Genomic DNA, 22,776 nt, shown 5'->3' with positions numbered 1-22,776 from the left:
AGAAAGCAAAGAGATTGGATGATAATCATCTCTCAGTGGCCTTTCCAGCTTGGAATTCTATCCCTCTTAATGTTTGATAGACGGTAATAGAACTAATAAAACTTTCCAAATAGTTACTGAGGCAATTTATATGTATTAGCTCAATTATAATTACCCGAGGAAGTAGGTGTTATTACCTCCCTTTTACAGATGAGAATGTTAAGCCTTAATAAGGTTAAGTAACCTGGCCAGCTAGTAAGTGGTGGGGAGTTGAGTTGAGAGGCTGAGTTGAAGGGGGGCTGCCTGGACCCACAGCTCACGCTCTTTGCATAATACCTGAGAGTGACGCTGAAGCATAGCAAAGTGTAGATGGGTATAAGTAATTAGGCAACAAGCATTCTCTAATTCCACAGTGTCCCATGGAGTGAAGATAGCCATGTGGTAACTTAGACATAGTCAATTTACACAGGTCTTGGAAAAAGCTGTAAAGTAGACAGGGCTCCCCTGAGCTCTGTTTTGCATTCCAAAGAATTTATGTTACCTTCAACATTCCCCTTAGGGAAGAAATCCTCTGATCAACGAATCACACTGATCCCTATGGGGAGGAGTAACACATTCCATCATTGAGTACCTGATAAACATGTAATGAATGGGCGCTTCCCTGGTGGTGCAGTGGTTGAGAATCCGCCTGCCGATGCAGGGGACACGGGTTAGTGCCCTGGACTGGGAAGATCCCACGTGCCGCGGAGCAGCTGGGCCCGTGAGCCATGCCCGCTGGGCCTGAGCGTCCGGAGCCTGTGCTCCTTAACGGAAGAGGCCACAGCAGTGAGAGGCCCGTGTACCACAAAAAAACCCCAAAAAAACAAACATGTAATGAATGAATGATTCATCATTACTCGTATCACATGTAAAGTCATATCCAAAATACAAATTTGAATGTTACGTTTGTTCAGCTGCTTAAATTAAGGTTCACTGAATTAATATATAAGTGTACCAAAGAGTGTGAGCATTAATAGAATATTAAAATAATTTTCACTGAAGGCAAAAGGTTTACTATTTAGTGGGTTATAGAATCATCAAGCTCTGGCTGAAAACAATTGCAGCAATCATCTAGGTTAGTGCTATTCAATAGCAATATATAATGTGAAGCACATATATAATTTAAAATCTTCTAGTAGCTCTATTAAAAAAGTAAAAGGCGATAGGTGAAACCAATTTTAATACTATATTTTATTTAACTCAATACATCAAAAATTTTCATTTCAACGTGTAATCACTATAAAAATTATTAGCGAGATATTTTCCATTTTTTTCATGCTAGGTCTTTGAAATTCAATATGTGTATTTACACACATTGACTGTCTACATTTCAAGAGCTTAATGGGCACATGTGGCTTGTGGCTACCACATTGGACAGTGTAGATTTAGCTCAAATTCCTTTATTGGTATTTTGAGGGGAATGAGAATTTAAGGGACCTGCCCAAGGTCATCCAACCTATAAATGGCAGCCAGAAACTTTGAATCTAGTTTCAAAGTTTCTAGATTCAAACTTTGAATCTTTTTTCAAAAAAAAAAAAGACCTGAGGCTTAAGTATGCAAATTAACTCGCTCAAGGTTGTACACGTAGCAGTGATGAGGCCAGAACCTGGACTGGTATCTGCTTGACCTCTCCATCCAATCCCTGGAGAGTGGTAGCAGGGAGAGACCAGCTCTGTGGTGTGTGCTTACAAATGTGTCCAGCTCTGTATCTTCTCAGGCCCGGGTCCGAGAGTGAGGTGCATACCAGTCATTTCACCCCAAGAATATACTTATTCTGTAACACCTCACTGGCTTTTATAAAACAATTATGCTAACAAATTATATTGTTTTTTGGCTGTAGTTTTTGAAATATTAAGTTTTCTTAAGACTAGGATATCAATTGTTATTTGTAAACCTTCGTTTTACAAAGCAATTGTACAAAAGTTATTAAAATTACACAGGCTATAAGTGTTAAATATTAATTCTCAGGTTCAAAGCATTATATTAATTCTGTTTTAAAAACAAGCCACCAAAACAGTTCTAGATCTAAGAGGCCAATTTTAAAGTTGAGTAGTTTAATTTACTTTGTATAACGTAAGAGCTATCCCTTTATTTTGAGGTTCAAAGCGAATATTTTACAATTGCAAGTGTCTCAGGATAAGTCTTAAACATATTATGAAATGATAGCCAGTTAAATAATTTTATTTGATCCTCAGAATTATCACCAACCAGCCCTTTTGAATGTATCATCTCTTCGACAAGTTGCAGAAGGCACCAGTATTTCTGAAATGTGGCAAAATGACTTACTACCGTTGCTGATTGAGCGATATCCCGGATCCCCTGGAAGCTATGCTGCTCGCCAGGTGAGAAAACAGCACACAAACCTGAAGGCTGTCGAACACTTTGTTTTCACATGAGAGATAACATTATGCCTGAAGTGCCGAGTTGTCTGATATTCAGATCTGTCATCTCATCTTTTTCACTAAAATAAGCACCCAGAAAACCAAACAACTGAGAGCAAATATCTGTTCTGAATTAAAAGATGCATGTTAACCTAAATCAATTTATGTGTGAAATCTCTGTCTGGGGTGCAACATCAGACAGGGTACTAAGCACTCAACTCTTGATCATTTCTATGACACAACCCCAGGTGCCCAACCGAGTTTTCTTGGACCCTAAACACCCAATATCAACAGGCTTGGACATTTCTTTCTTAACGGCTCTGGGTCAAGAGTGAGTTATTGTCCTAACAAACCTTTATTCCCCTTTGGGAAATTGTATTCTCCCAGGAGGGAGAGTCAAGATCAGTGATAAGCTACTCTGTCCAGTACAATGCTTCTCAGGCTTCTGACTCTGGCCCATGGTAAACAAATATATATATTTTACGTTTTATACACACAAACATAGAGTTAACTGATACAAAAGTTTCATGAAAAATACTCCTATTACCTGCAATCTACCCTGATATTAATTCTATTTTACTATTTATTATTATGATTTTTTAAAAGCCGGTCATGACCCACTAATCTGTTTTCAAGGCACACTGATTTGCACACTGCAGTTTGAAAGGCACTGCTATAGAGGGTAGATTAAGCCATAAGGTGGGCTAGACCTGAATGTCTCTCTGTCTCCTTAGTGTCAGTCCTCTTAAGCAATCTGAAACCCCAGCTCTGAATGACTATTTTTTCAAAGTAGCCCCATTTTAAGGGGCAGCTTGGGAAGGAATGGGGTGAGGCTGGCCTCTCATATCCTCCTCTGAGAGTAGTCCACCTGCCCTAACACTTCAGGCAAATACCTTGGCACTCCGCTGCTGTGACAGAGTGACACCTGCAAGGCCTGGCAGCACAGCTGGTGGGCTCTTCCTCTCTATCCAGTATTTGGCTTCTGCTTTTCAAGTTGAGCCCAGATGCCATTGTCTGTTGCCCCGTTAGCCTCTTGTCTTCTATCCAAACAGCTCTTGCTTCCCCTAAGGACTTAGGTGGCAGAGACCCAAAGAGCACCTCAGTTCTTTCTAAGCTCTAGGCAGAGTGAGGAATAATACTGATGATGGCTGATGTTCATCTGGCACTTTTTTCAGGTCAGCCACTTTACAGAGGTCTTTGCATGGATCGTCTCATTCCGTCCACACAATAATTGTGGGTACAGTTGTTCTCCCAGTGCTACAGATTTAAAAAGACCTGAGGGGGCTACTGTGGTGGCGCAGTGGTTAGGAATCCGCCCACCAGTGCAGGAGACATGGGTTCAAGCCCTGGTCTGGGAAGATCTCACATGCCACAGAGCAAATAAGCCCGTGTGCCACAACTACTGAGCCTGCGCTCTAGAACCCGCGAGCCACAACTACTGAAGCCCGTGCACCTAGAGCCCGTGCTCCACAAGAGAAGCCACAACAATAAGCCTGCGCACCACAACGAAGAGTAGCCCCTGCTCGCCGCGAATAGAGAAAAACCTACATGCAGCAACGAACACCCAATGCAGCCAAAAATAAATAAAATTAAAAAAAAAAAAAAAGACCTGAGGCTTAAGTATGCAAATTAACTCGCTCAAGGTTGTACACGTAGCAGTGATGAGGCCAGAACCTGGACTGGTATCTGCTTGACCTCTCCATCCAATCCCTGGAGAGTGGTAGCAGGGAGAGACCAGCTCTGTGGTGTGTGCTTACAAATGTGTCCAGCTCTGTATCTTCTCAGGCCCGGGTCGGAGAGTGAGGTGCATACCACTCATTTCAGTGACCTCCCCTGGGCCTCGTCTCCCAAGCATTTTCTAAAAGAAGTTCAGGGCACTTACTGGGTCTTCCCCAAATCCTCAGTTCCTCATTAGAAAAAATCTAGGTCTGTAGCGCTCACTTATCTCCACTTTTTTCATTTCCCGGTACCATTTGCTCAGAAGGCCAAGTATATACTGAGAAATGTATGTGCATACTTCAGACCTGAGGTTCCTTGCCTGTGACCTCTAGAAAGCCATAAAGACAACAAATATTGCTATTTGATCTTTAACGTCAACAGAATAGATTTCACAAATAATACACATAGGTTCTGTCGTGGTTTAAAAAATTCATATTCATTTAAAAGTGTTACGGAATCCATAATAACATCTTCCATGTCATGTGGGGTGGAGGCAAGTGAGAAATTTATTGACGGTGCTTTGGAATGTGCTGGGAGTAGCTGCTGGGCTACCTGCACATGGGCTGGCTGACAAAGTAGTAGTCCTAACAGGATGGTTGGGTTAGAAATCCCACTTAAGAGATTTGATTTTATAATTTTGGGGAAAGAAAATTACCATGAGTTTTAGGAGAGCTGTCCCCTAAGCTGTGGAAGATAAATGGTTCCCTCTTTTGAAGATGAGGTAGATGACACTGAGTTATTATGAGGGAACTACACGTAATGGCTTTAATTTGACTAGGATCAGTACCTTTTACTCTGAACTACATTTTGACAAGAATGGTGGAAAATTATTTTTTTCTCCTAAGGCATTTTTGAGCACTAGATCAGATGTTTTATAATTCATAGAGTTTCAGGGTTATAATTAAAGAAGACTCTAAAATCTAAAAAAAGTGTGGACTTGATATAAAATTGGTTAGTGATTTAACTTTTATCAGTTATCAATAAAGATGTGCATTGCTATGAATTCCCTTTCAGAAGATAATATGGGAACAATATCCCATAGTCTGCATTTTTATTGTCTCCGATCAGTGGGCCTAAAGCTGCCTGTTGGATTTTTAGAATATTTTTATTAGAGAAGATACTTTATTTGTAAATTTAATACTTTGACAGTATTAATTTTTAGAGGATTTCAGTGATTTCTAGCTGAGAGAGGAATAAAAAATAAATTTAAAAAATCAGGGTGGTAAAGTCTCACTAAGGAGCAAGCCAGAAACTCTGTCTAAAAGAGGCAAGCTAGAAACTTGGTGGTTAAAATCCCCTATGTCCAGTGCATCTGAGTAGCTAAAGCTGGGCTTCTTCGTTGAAAGGTATGTGTATCCCTGAATGGAGGGCTCTGGGTGGAGGGCCTTCAGCTTGGAGCCTGAGAGACTAATATATGGTCCTCGCAAGAGGGAGGAGGACCCTGAAGTCCCCAGTGGCAGGGTTCAGCATCCAGACAGTGGTCTGTTTGCAGACTTATTGCAAATATCACAGGATCTGCTTCCTCCAAACAAATCTGCTCTACTAATGACAGTGTTTCTCAGAACTTGGAAATGAGAATGTAAGTTTAATTAATTTGACCCAGGATCATTCACCAGTGTTAACCTAAAATCCCCTGGGGCCTTCCTCCCCAGGAAGTAGAATGCCATGTTTACTTTTATCTTTCTCTCTCTTCCTCTCTGTCTCTCCACTCCCACTCTTGGCCTGTCTCTGTCTCTCTCTCCTTGTCTCCCCCTCTATTTTCATATCCTTTTCTTTGTCTCTCTTTTCAATCTCCATCTCTCTCTGTCTCAATCTATCCATCTCTCTTTGTCTCTTTTCTGCCTTCTCTATTTAAAAAGATAGATGTATAGAAATCCAAAATACAGTCTGTATTTCTAAACTGCATTTTAGCATGCCTGGTAGGCAGAGGCTTTTGCTACCTGTAGTTAGAGAAGCACAGCTGCTTTATGCCCTCTCATAGCCAAGCACTCCCTGTTTAGGGGCACTCTAGTGAGAAGAGCAGTAGCTTCTGGAGCCTACTCTAGAGAATTATAGTGGGAACTTGCAGACTAAGTCAGCAAGCCAAAAGCTCAACTGTAAGGGATATTGGTGACCTAATTAGATTATGCAGCCAATTTGATTGTTTATAAAGAAATTAGTTGCTAAGATAAATAAAAATATTTATACTGAATAAAAAATGTTAGTTCAGGCAGAACTCTTTTTGGGGGCATTTGCTGATGCTTTTGTGGATTTTAGTGTCAACACAGATATCAGAAATTATGGCCAAAACCTGTTCACTGGATGAGGAATGAGTTTGTGTGTGAGACTTCAGCTGAGCAAAGCTAACAGATATATCTTTTAAAATCCCAGTTCATTTTGTAAGCATGCAGGCAGCTATTGGTATTGAACACATTTTATGGAGCAGCTCATCATCTGGATACCAGATGTTCTGGCGGATGTGCTTTTTATTTTTTTTTAAGATTGACCCCTTTTATGGAAAAATATCTTTTCACCAAAGTCTGAGGATAACTTATTTTCAAATTCTCTGGAAAACTTGTCTTAGATGCAGTGATTTCTCTCTAGTCAAACTATTAATGTTCCCTATCATATAATTTTATATAATCTCATTGAGAATAACTTATTTGTTATAATCAACCCATATTTACCGATAGCCTACTGTGTACAAAGCTCAGTGCTAAGAATTGTGGAGAATAACAAAATAAATGAGATACGAGTGATAATTGCAAAAAGGTTATAAAGTTTTAAAAATTATTTTTATATGAAAAGGCAACCTGTAAACGTGTAATAGAAAAGGTAAGGTACTGTGTATACATGCTCTTTAGGCCAAAGTCCACCTCCTGACACAGAGCAAGGAGTGAATATCTGGGAAACTGTTTGTTTATTTGGCTTTTGCAGGGCTGACTGTAGAAGCACTGTCCTCCCTCTGGCTTAGTTTTCCTCTTCCTGGAAGCTTCCTGCCCCAGTTGTTCCAAGGCCCTTGCCTACGTGTCATGTCACATTAGTTAGGGCAGGTCACACAAGACTTGGCTAGGCTAGAAAGTCGTGTGTGGAGGGCAATCTCCCATTCTTTTCCAGTCATTATAAGTTATTTGTTTATCACCTCAAGGTCCATCCCCACTGGATGTTCATTGTGGAACAAACTGCCGGATGTGTTGACGGTTAGTTTGTTGTGTGACTTAAAAATAATTTTTTAAGGCAACTCACAAAAATCTGTGTAATATTTCAAAATGAAATAAATGGAACATAGTGAGGAAAATAAAGCAAAGGGAAAATAAAGATAGGAAAGGGCAAATGGAACAGCAATGAACTCACCTGTAGCTTTTCACACCACAAACTCTAGATTCTTTTTATTTTTTTAATAAATTTATTTATTTTATTTATTTTTGACTGCATTGGGTTTTTTTTGCTGTGTGCGGGCTTTCTCTAGTTGTGGCGAGCAGGGGCTACTCTTCACTGCGGTGCGCGGGCTTCTCGTTACGGTGGCTTCTCTTGTTGTGGAGCACCAGCTCTAGGTGCATGGGCTTCAGTAGTTGTGGCACGCAGGCTCAGTAGTTGTGGCTCACGGGCTCAGCTGATCCGCAGCATGTGGGATCTTCCCGGACCAGGGCTTGAACCTGTGTCCCCTGCATTGGCAGGCGGATTCTTAGCCACTGTGCCACCAGGGTAGCCCTAGATTCTTTAAGAAGACACCTCCAGTCCCTGAAGTGGTGTTTCTTTTCCATCTGCTGTTTTTCCCTGTCAGTCACCATGTTGCTCACAAAGCCCAAGATGACCAGGAGAGATGGGAAAATAGATTCTTCCTTATTTTCACCAGCGTTTGCAGTGGGTCTGGACCTGCCTGGAATGCAAAGGGAAAACTGCTTGATATGTCATTATGGTTCAGAGTTGCTTATTGATTATTAGAGCGGGCAGAACCTCAAATATCCCCCAACCATCCCCTTGTAACGGGACTCTCTGTGAATTATCCTTAACAGGTGAGCATTAGTATTTTTTGTTAGTGTTTGTTACATTATGAAATATTTGCTGACTGGGGGCACATACTAAGTGCTTCGGACAAAAAGAGCTGCCATGTGCAGTTCTCACCCTCAAAGAGCTTAGAGTAGAAGTTATGACCTGTACGACCCACCTAGTATATCTAATTTCTCAAACCTGTCTTGTTATCCTCCTAGAAATATTAAAAGTGGGCTTTAATATGTACTGAACTGGAGCTCCCTCTCCTGATGTGCAGAGATGTCCATGATACACTGTTAAGTGAGAGGGGCAAGGAGCAGAGCAAATATAGAGTAGGATTCTATTCTTATAAGAATATACATCCCTCGGCCAAATATACGTGTTTGAGTGCTAGTACATGTTTGTATAAATAGGAGAAAGGTGTGGAAAGATATACAGCAGACTCTTAACATTGGTAATATTAACAGTTGGTTGAGTTGGATTGGCAGGGGGAGGTTAAGGGAGAGGGAGATGATTAGCTTTTCCTTTAAACATCCTTGCTTCATATAATAAGCATGGATTGCATTTTTAGCTTGAAAGGCATTACATAAAATTTAACTGTCTAGAGCTGAAATTTTGTTTTTTGTTTTGATCAGCACATCATGCAGAGAATTCAGAGACTTCAAGCTGACTGGGTCTTGGAAGTGGATACCTTCTTGAGTCAGACACCCTATGGGTACCGGTCTTTCTCAAATATTATCAGCACCCTCAATCCCACTGCTAAACGACACTTGGTCCTCTCCTGTCACTATGACTCCAAGTATTTTCCTCATTGGGACAACAGAGTGTTTGTGGGAGCTACTGATTCAGCTGTGCCGTGTGCGATGATACTGGAACTTGCCCGGGCCGTAGACAAGCAACTCCATTCGTTGAAGGTATCTGTTTCCCTCTTGTAGATTCCTGAGATAAAACGTGTTAGCAGTAATTCAGAGTGAATTCTAGAATCCTTGGGTGAGTGAGAAAGCCATTTAGAAGTGTAGACTTTCTGTACAATTTGTACTAATTTGTTGCAAAATGAAATAATATTAATTGGAAGATTATATTATTTAAAATGTTGGGCTTCCCTGGTGGCGCAGTGGTTGAGAGTTCGCCTGCCGATGCAGGGAACACGGGTTCGTGCCCCGGTCCGGGAGGATCCCACGTGCCGCGGAGCGGCTGGGCCCGTGAGCCATGGCCGCTGAGCCTGCGCGTCCGGAGCCTGTGCTCCGCAACGGGAGAGGCCGCAACAGTGAGAAGCCCGCGTAATGCAAAAAAAAAAAAAAAAAAAAAAAAAAAAGTAAAATGTCCACCATGGGCAATAAGTACATGACAGTATATTCATTGATTGGCACTTGATTCCTTAGTTATGAATACATATCAAATTAAAAAAAATTTTTCTTTTTTTTTTTGCAAAAAATGAAGAAGGTGGAAGGTTGGTACAGGCATGTGTAGGAGAATTATGTTTATTTCTTCTTGTTTATATAGTCATGGAACATCACAGCCTTCTATACTGAGATGTGGCGGCCTTGAGTCAAGGAGGGAGTTTCTGCTAGTGGTTCTGAAGTAGACAGTGGGTAATTCAGACACATCAAGATGAAAAGCATGAAGCAGAAATGTATTATTGTTATTATCTGTGAATCTTGGCTCAATTTTATGCAGCATAGCAGAGCTTTTGTTACATTCTCAGCTCAGAATACTTCTGGGACTCTCAGATGTTATTTCAGTCTCTGTGTTCTTACATGTATATTGAAAAAAAGTGCTAAGCTAGATGAAGACACTTTGTTCAGATATCACTCATAACCAAGTAAACACAACAAAGCAGAAACAAAAAACTTTGTTCGCAGGCAACAAATACCTTTTTTTCCCCTCAAAGCTTTATGAAGGGGCCAGCTTTTGATACAAGGGGGGTAAAGAAGTAAAAGATTTATCTTGTAATGGAAGTAATAGAGATATTTGGTTCTATTTTTGCTTTAGATGCTGAACTTGAAGAAAGCAAGAATTGTTTATAACCTCTCAGTATCCTTTTCACTGTTTTTTTCATTTTGTTTTGTTTTCTGAACCTTCTATAATGTCTTTGTCCCATGCTCTGTCCTGCTTTTAACTAGCATCCTTTCCCAGCAATTGGGTGAGAGAGTTCAGAAGCTGATATAAAAGGTTAATTTTTCGTATTTGCATTTCTAGTGTAAGGACATGAAGTGAGGCGAAGTATGACTTAAAGACACAATCTGTGTGGTGGGCTCACAATCTCTTGGTGAGCTCCTTTACCTTTTTCCATGTAATTCACACCTGCTTTTGGTGAACAGAAATAGAAAGGACTGAATGAGTTGTGGAGTGGGGATCTCCATTAACAAAATACACATACATTCTTTTAATTATCTTTTCTAATAGAGGTAAGCAGTGATGTGGACAATTAAAAATAAGGACTGGTTTTGAATGCAAACTTTGAGAGTATCAGTTTTATTCTTCCAGTTGTACTTTAACTAGATTTGTATTAAGGACATATTTTATGTCCTTCAGCTGTCATGGGTTGGGTAAGGGGTGGAAGAATGTGACCTGGGAGAAGACTGGATAGGAGACTGGATGATGGTTCCAATTCTTTGCAGTCTTCCTCCTCTAGCAATAAGATTGTAATTATACATTCACCTCTTTTGTCTTGTAACTTTGCTGTGCCCTCCCACTTTAGCAGGTGGTACTTCCTCATTTCTTGTCTCTGGAGTTGGTTATTTGACTTGCCTTGGCCAATGGGATGCTAGTAGATGACACAAACAGAGGTTGGAAATGTGCTTGTGCAATTGGACTTGCTCTGTCATGTCTTTGCCATCGTCATGGGGAGACCGTGCCTTGGCTGGCCTGCCAGTCCCAGGAGGAGGCTAAGAGGCTTGTGGAGCAGAGCCAAGCTAGATGACTGCAGGGTGAAGCAGAGCTTCTCCAGCCTAGACCAGTTGTCCCCAGTTGACCTGCAGACCCCACAGAACTCATGATTGTTGTTTTAGGCCACTGAGTTACACCTTAGTGTTGTGGCATTAGCTGATACAGCCTTGGTTGGGGAAAGACTGCAGGTAACATACTGACCCTGTTAACACTGGTTACTAGGCGTTTGTCATATTGCCAGGAAGAATGACTAGAAGAAAATCTAGCCGTGCAGATTTTCTAGCTCCGAGATACTAGGCTGAGTTATTAGAAGTTGAAGGCCACAGTTATTTTTCTGCCAATCCTAAAAAGAAGTAAAAAGAGCAAGTTGCCTCACAGGACTCAGAGTAATTGTCCAGAACGGTCTATGCCTATCTAAATGAAATGGTGCTAAGAGAAGAGAATGAAAGGAAGTCATTGCACTGAACACTGGAGTCGCCAAGCTGTTGACATTTCTGAGGCACCCGAACCTTCAAGCTTGCAGAATATGAAGACTGCCTCCTTTTGCTTCTGCCCTGGGCATGAACAGAATGTCTCCGGTCCCAAGCAGTCTTATTCTGCCCTGGTGTTCTGTTTGATTTGGAATTAGAACTTTGGAACCAGTCAAGGCCCTTTAGACAACTGGAAACTTAGACTGTCTCCGCTAATGTATGCACTATACACGTGTTGCCAGTGAGACAATCTGTTTCATTACTGAGTTCTTATTAAACCCTGAATGCATATATAGTATACAGATAGACACATCCTGTGCTTAGTACTGTCAGGAGTTATGAGAGACTCAAAATACAATAAACTGTCCTTTTCTTGGGGCCTCATTAAGGAGTAATATTAAGACAATTGAAATGATTACCATGCAAAGATAACTTACTTTTCACTTGATAAAGACATTTTCCTCCTTCTGATGAAATCACCCTAAAACAATCAAGAAAAATTCCATCTTTGAAGAATCCAGTGAACATCTGGAAACCACCATATGAAGACAGAAGGTGAATGGAGAAAAGGCAAACGACATATCAGAGTAGAGAGACGTCACATTCCCCAGAGGGGAAAAAGGAAGCCAGTGGTCCCCTGAAAAATCCTGACTGCCTCAGGGATGGGAGGGGACAGTAAGGAAGGCAGAAGTGAGGCAGAGGGCAGAGGAGGAGAGTGTTTTAAGTCTGTATAAGGAGTACTTAGGTATATAAGATTTCTACCCCACAGCTGGCAGGTAGGTATTCCACCTGTACCCTTGTAGGAGATGACACGATATTTTTCTGGAGAAATTGAACCAGGGAGGTTCTGGATGTTGGGACATCAGATATAAAGGAGGGCAGTAATGATGTGCCTCATGGAAATCAATGAGATTAGGGGAAAGACTACACACTGAGCAGTGAGATTCCCTAGCCTTCCCTCACTTCCAGCACGAGAAAGACAGCGGCTAGCTCACACCCATCAGACAGGAACCTGGAGGATCCTTCTCTGGAGAATGTGAACCACCTCATAGAAAAGACCCACAGACAGTGGCATTTGGGGATCCTCAGTGAAAACACTCACTGGGCATCAGATTGCCCTGCAGTGGAGCCAACCAATCTGTGTCTCTAATCAGTGTTTTAGTATCTTATTGTTTAATGCAAATGAACACAAAGGATGATCAGATATTTGAGGGCCATCTCCAGCATGAAAGAAAGAAAACAAAACAAATAATACAAGTTGAAAAATGAACTCAGAAGAAATAGTGTACAGGAGCAGAAAATAACTTAAAGAACACTATTTTAATATCCTTAGAGAGATAAGAGGAGAAGTGTTATCCATAACAGATTAAGGAAACATCAGATTCAGTTCCTCCAGCGGGAGCACATTCCCCAGTACTGCACAGGGGCGGAGAGAGCAAATGTTGGTGTATTTTTCTTCATCCATGTTCAGCTGCCTGAGTGCAGGCACAAAGCAGGCAGAGAGTTGGACTTAATATTATGTTTTTGCCATGTGAGTTTGACCAAGGCAGAGAGAGGCACAGGAGTTGAGTGTGTACGCAGGGAGCAATTAGAATGATTGACTCTGGAATTTAAGCTGAATATATAGTGAAGTGAGGACATCATAAGGGTAAAGGAAAGACTGGGAAAAGGTGAACATTTCAAAAGATTATGGATTCCAATGGGGTTGAAGGATTGTGAGGATAGGGTACCAGAAGAACTAATCTGAAAGGTGAGAGTTGTTGTCAGACAGTGGAAAGTATAAAATCAATCAGAATCCTACTCACCCTTCTAAGTTCCACTCAAATACTGTCTCTTTCATGAAGTCTTCCTTGACACTCCAAGGATTCCACTTCTCAATCTATCCAATTTCCAGAGGAGTTTTGTGTTACATTTGTGACCCTTGGTACATTTTGCCATACCCGTGTATTTGTTTCATCTTTCCCTAACCCAACTCAAGTGTAGGTTCCTCTGAGGAAGAGGCTGTAATTACCATTCTTTGTATCTCTGTTGCATTCCAAGGGCAGATTCTTGAACCTAGACTCAGTACAACATTGCAGACTTACATAAGGTGAGAAGCAAGAAAGATTTGCGTTGTTTCAGGTTGGATTCCCTGGGAGGTGCACTCCGACGTGGAGGTTAGCCTTTCAATCACATAGTAGGGAGTGGCCTTGGCTCACCACCTGTGGCAGGGAGGGGAAAGAAATGGGAGTAGGCAGAGGGAGAAGCCGGGCTGCCATGCAGGTTCAACAACAGCCTCAGTCAACCCCTGGGGAGCTCTGGAGGTAGCATGGCCCTTTAGAGAGCCCCCAGCACCTGCTTAGGCCAGTTATTGGACGTAGGAACCCCCATGGCTGAGCCAGTCCTTAAAGGGACAAACAACTGAAGGCCTTCTGCGGACACCTCTACTGGCAACAGGGACAACGCACCCTTCTGAAAGGGACCTGGGTGTTGTGTCACAGTGTCTGCCACTGCAGTTCCATAGTTCCATAGTTCTCTAAGGAGTCAGAAAAAAGTGTAAGACTTCTCTTTTCAGAGGGAGTGAAGAAGGTGAGATTTCTGTGGCTGAAGACTGTGGGACCCGTGATGATTTTCAGAGAGGAAATGGTGCAAAATAAATTTTGGCATATTTTCACTTGCTTTGGCTTCTTCCTTTTCTTCACGGCACATCTGTCTTTTTGTCCAGTTAACAGGAAAGCGTGCTATTTTTTAGTTCTCATATTTTTGCTCTTTTTCTACTGTTTATTTTTTTAAATCAGAATATTTCAGACTCGAAGCCAGATCTCTCACTCCAGCTAATTTTCTTTGATGGAGAAGAGGCTTTTCTTCACTGGTCTCCTCAAGATTCTCTGTATGGGTCTCGGCACTTAGCTTCCAAGATGGCATCAACTGCACATCCACCTGGAGCGAGGGACACCAACCAATTGCACGGCATGGTGAGTCCAGGTAATTTTCACGGTGCTGCAGCTACAGACTCTGCTTCAAAGGAAGCCTGTGGCAGGGAGGGGAAGCCAATTAAAGACCTAAAAATGCCAAGGCATTCTTGGAGCAGAGTGTTTATAATAGAACATTTTTTTGGCAGGCGTTGGGTTTTTGAGGAATCCCAGAGCTAAAAAAGAATGATTTTAGGTTAGAAGTTATGTTTGACTGAGCTCAATTAAAATGATGTAAAAATTCAGAATAAGGAAACATCAGATTCATTTCAGTCCCACGGGAGCACATTCCCCCAGTAAATATTAGAGGTGGAGAGAGCAAATCCCATCTTTGAGGCCTCTGTCAAGCCAGAGGAGGCTGGGGTCTTGGGAAATGGAGTAAGAGTGGAACGTAGTATGGGGATGAGAGTGAAGAATTTCCTCGGTGGCTTCAAAGCATTATAGTGACTCCAAGTGTGTACAGGACATTTTGATGTGTCAGTTTTGATGTGGTGTTTTGGCATGGTGGTGGACACATTTCAGTGCTGCCTTAAAACCCTGCTCCTATTACCAAGTAATGGGTGCAACTTATGGCCCCTTACTCATCCCCCATTCTGACCCCACAGCCCATACCTAGTCCCTTACTCCACCTTTGAATTTCCTTCCTATTCTGGCTCTCTTCCCATATTTGACTCACTCAGTATTTGAGTCCTCACTAACCGCAGCATGGAACCCCTGAGACTTCATTCTTCCCTGTGACTCCATCCATCCCTGGCCCTCACCCTACCTGTGAACTGATAGCCTGTTTCTAACCCTCTCCGTTCATCCCTGTCCTTTGCCCTATCACTGACCTTCACCCTATGAGTCCAAATGGCCACATTCAATGTCCTCTGTGAATCCAGCACATCTCATGTTGGCTTTCTCTCTGTCCCGTTGCCCACTGGCAGCTCATAAGGGGTTAGGAGAACATAACTGGTACCTCATTTAATCACTTTTGCTCAAGTGGCTAAAAAGGGTTCAGAGGAGAAGAGACCTGATTGATCGGCAGGAGGAACAAAGTTATTTGTTTACCAGTCCAAATATATGAATCCATAGTGATAGTTAGACCATTTTTTTCCCCCAGAAACAAACTCTTAGGCGCTTATCCAACCTTATGAATATACTCCTATTTCAAACAAGCCTATTTTTTCCCAGTGAATATATTTAATCATCATTCATGAGTTAGTAGATACTATGTCTTTAGAGTCATATAGACTCTGAAAATATTTATCTATTGCATGTCAGGATCAATGCTAGATATTTACCCATACCTTACCTCACGTATATAAATCAGGAGTTCTTAATCTGGGGTTAGTCTTCAGGGAGTCCTCAAGCCTGCTGATGCTTTATGGCTCAAATAAGTTAAGAAACACTGGTTTATTATAGAGGCTTATAGCCAGAAACGACCTTTAGTGATCAGCGAGCTTGAGCTTCTTGTTTGATAGAAAAGGAAATGGATATCCAGGGACTAAGCTCATAGAGCTTCTAGTCAAGGAAATTTTCTTATATGCTGCTTTAAGGAATAAATAGTTACTATCCAAGTGCTCTCCTTTGGCAGCTGTGTTATGATAGACTGGGGATAAAATGGCTAATTAGAATGGAATAGAAGATCAGAGAGGCTTGCATGCCTACCTGAAAATAAAGCAAATGTATTCTTTTTTTTTCTTATGAAATATTTATCCAAATGTCCTCCTTCTAATTTATCCTTAGTGATATCCTTCTGGGGTTACAGACAAAAAGAATCTACAATTTGCCATTTGTCCACATTGCATAAGCAAGATTTAAAAATTTTCCCCAAAGGATTCACTTACAATGTTATTAAACCTTTTGTTCATTTATACAGCTCCGCGTTTTATTCTCAGTTATTAAAGTGCAGTTAGTTTTTTTTTTTCACCTATTCTGCCTTTTATTAATTTTATTTATTTATTTTTGCTGTGTTGGGTCTTCGTTTCTGTGCGAGGGCTTTCTCTAGTTGTGGCAAGCGGGGGCCACTCTTCATCGCGGTGCGCGGGCCTCTCACTATCGTGGCCTCTCTTGTTGCGGAGCACAGGCTCCAGACGCGCAGGCTCAGTAGTTGTGGCTCACGGGCCTAGTTGCTCCGTGGCGTGTGGGATCCTCCCAGACCAGGGCTCGAACCCGTGTCCCCTGCATTAGCAGGCAGATTCTCAGCCACTGCGCCACCAGGGAAGCCCCGTGCAGTTAGTTTTGACTGACTTTTTTGTTTTTCCATTGATGAGTATGAAATGTGTTTTGGCGACAGTAATTATACAATATTTTTTCTCCCTTAGGACTTATTGATCTTACTGGATTTAATTGGAGCTCCAAACCCAACATTTCCCAACTTTTTCCCAAACACTGCCAGATGGTTTCATAGACTTCAAGCAATTGGTAAGCACCACGGTTATTAAAGAGTCAAACCTGGTTTCTTCCCACTGACAAACACTGAGTTTTAAAATTCAGAATTTATGATTTAAGTGTGTGATTTGAGTACACAATATACTTTACTGGCTTTTTTTCTTGCTTTATTGATTAGTTTATTATTCCTATTCATCTCTTTTAGAAGACCCACTTTATTTTCCTGCATGAAACTGAATTTTGAAACGGAAACATAAAATACTACATTTCATATTTGCATATCCTTAGAAATGGCTTGGAAATATTTTCTCAGAGTCCTGTTTGAAGCATATGGAATGCATTTTTAGGGAAAACTCAGCAAAGCATGTTGGATAATGATGAATGTTATGTCCTCATAATGATACCAAAAGATATTCTTTAATGTTTCTTTCTTTTCCATCTCAGTCTTTGTCATCTTCTCTTTTCTGCTTTATGCAGATGTGATTTTCTTTTAAATCTAGTACAATCTCTGCTTACTTTCCAAAGGTGTAAGAGATGGCGATGCAACAGCAAGCCAAAATCCTTCAAGAGTCATTTAAGAGAAGGTTCAGTGTCAAATAAATGAGTGGAAGGGACCAGATAAGGTTAGGCCAGACCAGCCAAGGAAACAAAGATATCTATGGCTCAGGAGAGCGGCTTGGGGCTTGCAGAAGGAAAAGGAGAATAACTTCTTTCTCTTGTACCTCCACTCCATACACCCTTCCCTCTCCACACACATACACACGAACACCCCAAAACAAAACACAACAAAGCACAAAAAATTGGCCTCAGGGAGAGGTGAGCATGCGATAGAATTTTATTATAGAATCCAGGCCAGGAGCCCTGCTTTGAGGCAAGAACATCAGGCTAAGAATTCCTTTCTAGCCACACAGACTTCTTGGAGTAGGATAGGGTTGTACTTTCTTCTCAGCAGTGGGGAAAATGCTGCCATCTCAACTCATGCTTTTGCCACGAGTTCAGAACGTGCTTATATCCAGATCTAGAATATTATGAAAGAAACTTTTACCTGAACCTCAGACGCTTATCTTTGGCAAATTTAAATTTCTAGTTTGAAAGAATTGCTATTATGGTATTATTAATGTAAGCTTCTTGGGGACACTTCCTTACAGCATGTTTTCCTTACTTTGAGTAGCCTCAAGAAATTGGGTTTGGCCTTCTGTCAAGGATTTGATTCCCTTCTCTTATTTCCTCCACTGGAATGAATTTATATCAGTAACTCACATCTTAATACAATTTTAACCCATTGTATAACCCACTGAGTGATACTTACACTTCAAACCATATCTGTAATTGTATAAGGAAAAGTTGTAGCCTAAGGTAAAGGAATTATAATTATCAATAAACAGATGGGAATATTGTTTTGGTCATAGTAGGGGCTTTCTTGATGTTCCTAAAATCACATTACATGTGAATGCTTACCACTCGGTCTAATTTTACCCTTTAAATTTAGTAATTAAAATAACCAATCCTGGAAAGTTTCATTCAGTTGTCTTAAACTCTTCTTGTGATCTCTTATCATCTTGTAACATAGGCTCATGTTATATGTAATCCTGTATGTAATACATGGGTTCTATATTGCAAGATGACAGGACTGATGGAATGTAGGCCGATGGTTCTCAAATTTTAGTGTGCATTAGAATCACCCGGAGGGCTTGTTAAACCACAGATCGCTGGACCTCACCCCCAGAATTTCTAATTCAGTTGGTCTGAGGTGGGACCAGATAATTTGCATTTCTAACAAGTTCCCAGGTGGTACTGATGCAGCTGATGAGAGACCACTTTGAGAACCACTGATGCAAGTCATAATAGGTATCCCTTTCCCAAAGAGTGGTCACTCAGTCTAGTACTTCATACCTGTTCTCTCTAAGGATTCCCCTTTCAAGCTCTGCATCTCCTCGTAAGGCGTCCTTCATGCAGGATTGAGGATCTGTAAGTATCTACACCTGTGTTTTTTCTCTCCATTTTCCTCTAGCTTTCTCATTCTCCATCTCTCTATTGTTCTGTTGAGTTTCTGATTCTAAGGAGGTTCTCACCTGTAAAGCTAGAATCATGTGTGACTCTTAGAAGGACTCCAAAATGTCCATACCCAAGTTCAGCTCAGAGGGTTTTTTTTTTCTTTTTTACCAACAGGTTTATTAAGATCCATGGTCAGTTACAAGTTTGGTTTGGTTTTTGGTCACTGGCCCCAAATGCCACTATTCTGAGTTTACATCAAAATACAAAGCCCAACATTTACAGTTTGAAAACTTAAAAAAACAGACGCCAACGACAAAGGCTTTTAAAAATCTCTGTTGAAATGTTCTCCCTCCTGCGTCATCTGTAGAATGAAAGGCATGTGAGATGCTGTGAGGATTTCTGACAGTGAACTCGTATTCATCATGTACTTTGAATATTTAAATGTTACCAAAATATGACTGTGTCTTTGAGTGCTTGATTTGATTGAAGGTACAAATGATGCTTTTGACCATCTTTGGTTGTAAACAAAGCCGGCAGCCTGCCCTCAGGGGACAAGGTGGTGACGGCCCTGATGACCTGCTGAGTGGCCTGGGGGTGTCTTTGCTCCCGTAGGGTCTCTCCTTCTCAAAAGCAGGCGTGTGGCCCAGACTTGGAACTGCTGGGAGAACAGAGTGGCCCTTGCTTTGCCAAACGTGGCAGCAAAATCAGCTTTAAAATCATGAACCAGAGGAGAACGATTGTCTAATTTTGTTAGGGCTCTCTTTTAGGGCCTGATTCTTCTTTGGAGCCAGAGGCTGGGTTCCTGTCCTGGGGTCTCACCGCCCACCTCCAGGGCAGTGAGGGCAGAGGCCCCGGGCCCTCTGGGGAGGCCTGACTCCTGCAGCTCAGAGGTTTTTGTCATGGGTGTACTACTGCATAATGTCTTAAAACCAAGTGTCAAGATTTCAAACTCCTTATGCATCTGACTGTTGATCAGATAAAAGGATATGTTCATCTGCTGTCTAATTATCATCTGCAGAACATGAACTCCATGAATTAGGTTTGCTCAAGGATCACTCTTGGGAGAGGCAGTATTTCCAGAATTATGGTTATGGAGGTGTGATTCAGGATGACCATATTCCATTTTTAAGAAAAGGTAATGTATGAGTGTATATATGTATGCATGCCTGCACATGTGTGTTTTTCACCTATTATATTTATTGTATTTTATATGCATTTGCGACAGTCTAGAAGTGTGAAGAACCATTAAATTTAATAACTGATTAAGTAAATCATTCACCAATCATCTCATGGCTTCTATTTTTTTTTTATGAAAGTCATTCCAAATCCCTGAGGACACTTTTATATTTTTTCCTACACATTGAATATTTATCAAATCTCATATACCTCTGACATCCTGCCTTCCCTTTCATAGAGCTAGATTGTATTCTTATAGTTTGTGTAACTGTGGTGTTTTCCTGCTAATAAAGAAGAAATATTCTTTTTCTTCTTTAAAATTTATTTATGTTTGGCTGCATCGGGTCTTCGTTGATGTGCGCGGGCTTTCTCTAGTTGTGGCGAGCAGGGCCCAATCTTGGTTGCGGTGCGCCGGCTTCTCATAGCGGTGGCTTCTCATTATGGAGCACGGGCTCTAGGCATGCAGGCTCAGTAGTTGAAGTGCACGGGCTTAGTTGCTTTGCGGCACGTGGGATTTTCCTGAACCACGGCTCGAACCCATGCTCCCTGCATTGGCAGGCGGATTCTTTACCACTGCACCACTAGAGAAGTTCCGCCTCCCTATTCTTTACATAGGAGCAAGAGTTATCTTTTAAAAATGTCAATCAAATTATGTTACTTCCCTACTCTAAAGCTCTGGTAGCTTGCCATCAAGTAGAAAAAGACCCAAAGTCTTTATCATGACCTACAAGGGCCTCCATTTTATACCTCTTTTCTCCCTCACCATCACCTCCTACCTGTCTCTCTAATTATTGCTCTGATCCAGCCACATTGCTTGAGGAACACATTGCCATTCCTCAAGCAGGCCGAGCACACTTCTACCTCAGGACCTTTGCACTTGCTAAAACTGCTGCCTGGAATGCTCATCCCCAGATCTTCACACAGCTTGCTTTCTCCTTTGTTACATCTATTTAAATGTTAGCTTCTCAAAGAGGCCTTCCCTGATTTTAAATACCTCTTTATTGGCCCTACTCTCTGCCTCTCATTCTCTATTCCCTTACCTTGTTTTACTATTCGTTATAAGCCTTCTCACTTTCTAAAATTATTTTTTGTATTTGTTTATTTGTTTCTTTCTCTAGTAGAATGTAAGCTTCATATGAGCAGGGCTTTGCCTTTTCACTGATGAACCCTCAATTCCTAGAATAGGGGCTGGTACATAGTAAGTGCTTTTTAATTATTTACTGAATTACTTAACATTTGTTTAACGAATGAATGACTTTGGAGTATAAGGGTAAGATACAGGGAAGTACACAGAAGATGATGAACGATCAGCTGTGTTTATATAATATAGTATAGTACAGTATATAGTACAGTCCTACTCAGATTTCCTTGAAGAATGATACTTTCTAGTTTACTCATGGGAAATATGCACTTAATTACAAGTTGTTTCATCTTGTTAGGTGTTCCAGTTTTGCATCTGATACCATCTCCTTTCCCTGAAGTCTGGCACACCATGGATGACAATGAAGAAAATTTGGATAAAACAACCATTGATAATCTAAACAAAATCCTAAAAGTCTTTGTGTTAGAATATCTTCATTTGTAATATTCTGGTTTAGTTTATGATAATTGCATCTAGTATTATATTCAAAAGTCAAAGCACCCTTTAAAATAATCTGACTCCAGATGCTGTGTGGAAACTTCTGTGTGGAAACTTCTATCCTATAGATTCATTCTATAGGTATCTTTGAATATCCTAGATTTATGTCATGTCCAAATTGCTTATTCATTTTCATCTAGTGATAAAGAAAGGGAAATGTAAGAAAAACTGAAGGTAAATATCTTTTAAGAACTTCTTTAGATAAGAAACTATGAAGCTAAATCAGATGTGTATAGTCAGTATCACGTTTTTCTAAATAGTACTTAAATATGATGGTCATGTGCAAAGTGCAGCCTTAGTTTTATGATTTTCTTATACTTGGGAATCTATTGCATATAATACAAAACAGAGATGCAGTTTGAAGACTCAATTTCTTTGAGAAATCTTTGTACGGTTTATTTCATGGAAGTTAAATCAGAATTAAATGCCATGTTGTGAATGTCTTTTTTAATATATGAATGAAAAATTGTATAACTTAAAGTATAGCTCAATTTTTATAGAGTTTTACAAATTTAACATTTTTATTGTAAAATAATATAGTCAGTACCAAAAATCTAGAAAATGGAGAAAAGAAAAAAACCCTATAATTTCATTATATTAGCAGAGTAACCATTTACTCTAGTTTTCCCTCACATATTTTCAATGCAGTTTTTATGTCATTATAATCGAACTCTACCTACAAGTTTTTGGCCTTTTTTCTGTTAAATTACATAATTACCAGACATTTATTTGCTGTTTTGATCTTGGGTTGAGATGAAGACAGAGACTGTTGAGTGTGTCCTCCAGAGTCAATATGAAGGTAACACACTGGGAGGACAGAAATTAGGATCATTTTTGTGTAGGTAAATTATATGGTATTCAAGTTTGTTTAATTACTTATAGCCTATTTCTTTCAGGAGATTCATGGAAGCAAAATTGTTTGGGCTGGAAACACATAGGAATTCATGGATTTTTCTTTGGCTATGGGAAACAGTTATCTAAAAATACAAACGTGATCAGTTAAACAATTAGGAAATTGATCCTGCCATATAGATGAAGTTAGCTGGGGGCTGTTGTTTTTCATGTGCTATCTGTTCTGAGCAGACATTTAATAAACCTCACTGAATTAATGTGCTGAGGCTGGGTAGGGAGTGAGATAGACAAGCTGAGTGGGAAAGCGATGGCAACCTTAAGTTCAATAACAAAGAAAGTCA

The 22,776-nt window shown here is 40.7% G+C and overlaps 1 protein-coding gene across 7 annotated transcripts in view; it reads left to right on the top strand.

Moving 5' to 3' along the window:
* QPCT (glutaminyl-peptide cyclotransferase) overlaps positions 1-22,022 on the top strand; it is a 28,443-nt gene extending 6,421 nt beyond the window's left edge. Inside the window, exons 2-9 of one of the 7 annotated variants that reach the window (XM_067703244.1) lie at positions 2,214-2,360; positions 8,726-9,004; positions 10,083-10,124; positions 13,515-13,538; positions 14,227-14,403; positions 16,707-16,806; positions 19,787-19,903; positions 21,384-22,022. In XM_067703244.1, the coding sequence (XP_067559345.1) occupies positions 2,214-2,360; positions 8,726-9,004; positions 10,083-10,124; positions 13,515-13,538; positions 14,227-14,403; positions 16,707-16,806; positions 19,787-19,903; positions 21,384-21,529 (1,032 nt within the window). In that variant the 3' untranslated portion in view covers positions 21,530-22,022. Of the gene's footprint in view, positions 1-2,213; positions 2,361-8,725; positions 9,005-10,082; positions 10,125-13,514; positions 13,539-14,226; positions 14,414-16,706; positions 16,807-18,680; positions 18,761-19,786; positions 19,906-21,383 lie in introns of those variants that run through there. The other 6 variants (XM_067703246.1, XM_067703250.1, XM_067703249.1 and 3 more) reach the window with 6 other exon arrangements.
* Positions 22,023-22,776: the final 754 nt, after the last annotated feature.

This window comes from Pseudorca crassidens, chromosome 14, assembly GCF_039906515.1.
Source record: "Pseudorca crassidens isolate mPseCra1 chromosome 14, mPseCra1.hap1, whole genome shotgun sequence".
NCBI classification, from domain to species: Eukaryota; Metazoa; Chordata; class Mammalia; order Artiodactyla; family Delphinidae; genus Pseudorca; species Pseudorca crassidens.
This window is presented reverse-complemented; position numbering and strand designations above follow the sequence as displayed.